Source organism: Nanorana parkeri, unplaced genomic scaffold (genome assembly GCF_000935625.1).
Source record: "Nanorana parkeri isolate BGI_ZX_2015 unplaced genomic scaffold, ASM93562v1 scaffold2219, whole genome shotgun sequence".
NCBI classification, from domain to species: Eukaryota; Metazoa; Chordata; class Amphibia; order Anura; family Dicroglossidae; genus Nanorana; species Nanorana parkeri.
In genome coordinates this window covers 102,377-107,890 of record NW_017308487.1, presented here as the reverse complement: position 1 = coordinate 107,890, position 5,514 = coordinate 102,377, and the positions used below count along the sequence as shown (strand labels likewise).

At 47.0% G+C, this 5,514-nt stretch overlaps 1 protein-coding gene across 1 annotated transcript in view; it reads left to right on the top strand.

Moving 5' to 3' along the window:
• Positions 1 to 5,514, top strand: part of CASQ1 (calsequestrin 1) — a 49,212-nt gene that overhangs the window by 26,168 nt on the left and 17,530 nt on the right. The window contains 1 exon segment of the mRNA XM_018573062.1: positions 1,129 to 1,240. Coding sequence (XP_018428564.1) covers positions 1,129 to 1,240 — 112 coding nt within the window.

Sequence of the window (5,514 nt, the reverse complement as noted above, 5' to 3'; positions counted from 1 at the left end):
GGGGGGGGGGGGGGGAACTGGCACAGTTAACATTAGTTGTTTTTTTTTCTGGGAGCAGACTCTTCATTCTGCAGGTAGAAGACAACGAATTCCACATTTCCAGCCCCACACCCGGCCCGTGGCGGCTCTGATATCTCTTCTGATCATTAAGGTTCCTCCCATCGCCCATTATTGTTATCAGCGGCATTATCTAGGAAGGACGCACTTCGCCTGGCAGAGACGACAAATCTGCCCGTGTTTACAGAACTAAATCCCATCTGACCCCAATTACACCTCCCGAACGCAGGCTCAATCTGAGGAGATTGTGCGGGGGACATCTGATGACTGAGATCTCTTTGCAGAGGATGCAGACATGTTATCGAAAAACAACGCAGAGCCTCAGAGCCGGGCGATGCCGAATTTCCTCCCGGTTAGAGGAAAACTGGATGAAATTTCTACCATTGTCCTCCATGATTACTCAATGGTAATATTATAAGGCAACCTGAGATGCCCACTGTTGTCTTTATAGACCAGAAAAGCCCCCTCAATGCACCTCCCTGATTGACAGGGAGGGATGCCTAGGCCTTACCATGCCATTCTCCTGCCCAATGAAGCTGCCTTAGTGGTCAGCAAGGGCACTCTGGTAGAAGACTGGCCCTTTAAGGGAAAGCCATCGTGAACCATTTACAGGTTATTAACTCATAAGGGGAACTTTGTGCCTTGCACACCTCATGACTGAAGGATGAAGTCCAGTAGCTTCAAGGCCAACCCAAAATGGAAATTTCCAAAGGTGAGTTCAGTCAACCATCAACTTCTTATAGGCCTTTTAGAGATTTCCTAAAAGCTGTTGGTGTCTCTGCCCCGCCCACATTTTTTTATAATAAAGAAGTCAGTCTCATATCTGTCGAGTCTCCAGGACAGAAAGGTGAGGGAAAGCTCCTCAAAGCGGAGACAATGGTTTTGGTGTAGAGTTGGCCTTCAACAAGCTGGTTTAGCTTTCCATCTCTGCCCTGCCTGGTGCAATGAACTAACATGGCGGACAGGAAACAGTAGTAAACCGTTGACCAACTGCCAGGAAGTGGTGCACCCTGTACAAATATGGCTGCCTATAGCTACTACAACAATAAAGGTGGACCTCTTATTTTGCAGGTACTTGAGGACCCTGTAGAGTTTATCGATGGAAGCCATGAACTTGCTGCCTTTGAGAACATTGACGACGAGCCCAAGCTCATAGGATACTTCAAAAATGAAGATTCTGAACGTAAGTGTCGTGTTTTAATGTGTGCTTAGACAAAATTAAAGGCTCGTCATAGATAAGGCCACAGTGTGGTGTCTCGGGCGTGGCTTACAAAACTTGTGAAATGTAACTTGTGAGACAAAAGGAAAATAGCATTACAAACATTATTTGTGAGGCTGTCAATAAAAATTAATCTGATGTTCTTCACGATTTGGAGAATTTACCTCCAGCAAATGCCTTCTGAGTCCACTTTCTGTTGAATGTTCTTTCTCTAAAGTTCACAGAACCCTGTACCTCAACCCCAACCCTAAACATCTACAGCTAACCGAATACCTCAACCCCAACCCTAAACATCTACAGCTAACCGAATACCTCAACCCCAACCCTAAACATCTACAGCTAACCCTATACCTCAATCCCAACCCTAAGTATGTACAGCTAACCCTATACCTCAACCCTAAACATCTACAACTAACCCTATACCTCAACGTCCAACCCTAAATATCTTTTGCTAACGGTATACCTCAACCCCAACCGTAAACATCTACAGCTAACCCTATACCTCAACCCCAACCCTAAACATCTACAGCTAACCCTATACCTCAACGTCCAACCCTAAACATCTACTGCTAACCCCATACCTCAACCCCAACCCTAAATATGTACAGCTAACCCTATACCTAAACCCTAAACATCTACATCTAACCCTATACCTCAACGTCCAACCCTAAACATCTACAGCTAACCCTATACCTCAACCCCAACCCTAAACATCTACAGCTAACCCTATACCTCAATCCCAACCCTAAGTATGTACAGCTAACCCTATACCTCAACCCTAAACATCTACAGCTAACCCTATACCTCAATCCCAACCCTAAGTATGTACAGCTAACCCTATACCTCAACCCTAAACATCTACAACTAACCCTATACCTCAACGTCCAACCCTAAATATCTTTTGCTAACGGTATACCTCAACCCCAACCGTAAACATCTACAGCTAACCCTATACCTCAACCCCAACCCTAAACATCTACAGCTAACCCTATACCTCAATAATGAAGATTCTGAACGTAAGTGTCGTGTTTTAATGTGTGCTTAGACAAAATTAAAGGCTCGTCATAGATAAGGCCACAGTGTGGTGTCTCGGGCGTGGCTTACAAAACTTGTGAAATGTAACTTGTGAGACAAAAGGAAAATAGCATTACAAACATTATTTGTGAGGCTGTCAATAAAAATTAATCTGATGTTCTTCACGATTTGGAGAATTTACCTCCAGCAAATGCCTTCTGAGTCCACTTTCTGTTGAATGTTCTTTCTCTAAAGTTCACAGAACCCTGTACCTCAACCCCAACCCTAAACATCTACAGCTAACCGAATACCTCAACCCCAACCCTAAACATCTACAGCTAACCGAATACCTCAACCCCAACCCTAAACATCTACAGCTAACCCTATACCTCAATCCCAACCCTAAGTATGTACAGCTAACCCTATACCTCAACCCTAAACATCTACAACTAACCCTATACCTCAACGTCCAACCCTAAATATCTTTTGCTAACGGTATACCTCAACCCCAACCGTAAACATCTACAGCTAACCCTATACCTCAACCCCAACCCTAAACATCTACAGCTAACCCTATACCTCAACGTCCAACCCTAAACATCTACTGCTAACCCCATACCTCAACCCCAACCCTAAATATGTACAGCTAACCCTATACCTAAACCCTAAACATCTACATCTAACCCTATACCTCAACGTCCAACCCTAAACATCTACAGCTAACCCTATACCTCAACCCCAACCCTAAATATGTACAGCTAACCCTATAACCTCAACCCCAACCGTAAACATCTACAGCTAACTCTATACCTCAACCCCCAATCCTAAACATCTACAGATAACCCTATACCTCAACCCTAACACTAAACATCTACATCTAACCCTATACCTCAACCCTAACACTAAACATCTACAGCTAACCCTATACCTCAACCCCAACCCTAAATATCTACAGCTAACCCTATACCTCAACTCCCAACCCTAAACATCTACAGCTAACCCTATACCTCAACCCCAACCCTAAACATCTACAGCTAACCCTATAGCTCAACACCCAATCCTAAACATCTACAGCTAACCCTAAACCTCAACTCCAACCCTAAACATCTACAGATAACCCTATACCTCAACCCCAACCCTAAACATCTATAGCTAACCCTAAACCTCAACCCCCAAACCTAAACATCTACAGCTAACCCTATACCTCAACCCCAACCCTAAACATCTACAGAACCAAACCTGAACCCTTGACCCTGAACCCCCAACCCTAACTTCAAATCCTAAGTACAGCTTGACTTTACTTGATGATAACCCCAAACCTCAACCCTGACTATTTTATATTCACCCTATCCTCGGTTCCTAACCCCCACCCTAGGCGTATTCAGAAGTCCCAGGCTCAAACCCTAAACCTCACCTCTTATACTCTCCCCAACCCCCGCCCTACACCCTAATACTCACCCCAATGCCACTCGTATGGAGGTTCACTTCAAGCTGGTGACTCCATTGGGGTTATGTTATGTAGCCAGATTCAATGTGGCCCATCACCGTCGTCATCATCATCATCATCACCATAAAGGGTTAATCACGGAGCCACCTAAAAAGCTGACATAGTTTTTCTTCCTCCGGCCCGTCAGAGGAATGTTCTATGGGGGGATGAATGTAGATTATATCCGGATTCACAGCAGATCCCCGGCACAATGGAGGCTGAGCTGGAGGATAGAGCGCGCCGGCCGGGCAGACACAACCATGTGCCGCGCTCATGTGGGCTTAAATGGTCCACCCGAAAATGAGATTTCAGCGTTTGGAGGGTCTTGGGGTGAGAAACCAGAGAAAAGTATTTTGGATCTGATGGGGAGGATGGAAATTTATGCGCCAAGTCGGAAATTTGAATTTGGAATTTTGGAAAATGCGCATTGGGGGTGCATTGTTAGGGTACGTTGGGGTGCACCGACACTCAAGGGGCCCGGTGTGAATGGGGCCCTAACGTGGAACGTGTGCCCACCTGGGTAACGTGGAATGTGTACCCACCTTTGATGCAATATGTAATTTTGTCATGTGGGAATATGCACTGGGGCCCGGAGTAAATGTGGTGCACTGATGCAAACAGTGGGTTGGGCTCTAGGGCGGAGTTATGTAAATATCAAAATGCCTTAATGGGTCAATGTTAGTCTGGAGCAGTGGGTGTTCCTAAGCAGGGTGCATTAGGTAATGCCCACGTGTGAGGCGGAGCCTCCATGATTGAAAGAACTGAAATCCAATGAATGAAAGGGGCGGGGCCAGGGACAGTCAGGCTGGGGAGAAAACGTCTAGAGGATGCCGGACGCCCTCCAGCCAGGAAAGGAGGCGGAGCTCTATCTGACTTGCTGCAGCTTCTAATGCACATTGTGAGGAGCTCCCAGTGTGCAGGGGCATCAGAGGAAGAGGAGAGGAGCCGGGACCACTGTGCAAGAGTGAAGGGAAGGGGGGGCGGAGGTCAGATAGAAGACTGAAGGGGAGGACGGAGGTCAGATAGAAGACTGAAGGGAAGGACAGAGGTCAGATAGGAGACTGAAGGGAAGGACAGAGGTCAGATAGAAGACTGAAGGGAAGGACAGAGGTCAGATAGGAGACTGAAGGGAAGGACGGAGGTCAGATAGAAGACTGAAGGGAAGGACGGAGGTCAGATAGAAGACTGAAGGGGAGGACAGAGGTCAGATATAAGACTGAAGGGGAGGACAGAGGCCAGATAGAAGACTGAAGGGAAGGACGGAGGTCAGATAGAAGACTGAAGGGAAGGACGGAGGTCAGATAGAAGACTGAAGGGGAGGCCGGAGGTCAGATAGAAGACTGAAGGGGAGGCCGGAGGTCAGATAGAAGACTGAAGGGGAGGACCGAGGTCAGATTTAGATACCAGGGCACATCCCCGGGGGTAACTGGCAATTCAGGGCTAACATGGCGGAAAGGGCCACTGTATGGGCCAACGGTGTATCTATAGCCATGGTAGACCCTATGCAACTGCTGTGGGGCCCTGAAGCAAAGGGGGCCCCATGCTGTTTTTACGAAAATGAACAAAAAGGCAACACCGGCTGAGCAGACCTGGCAACCGCTTGGAGACCGCCTGCTGGCCCTGCAAGGGTTAATCCCGTCATAAAGGGGGTATTAAGGGATTTATGGAGTCAGCAAATACCCCAATAGATCCCTTTCAGCCGACACACAAAACATGCTTTCCGAGTGTCACCCCCTAT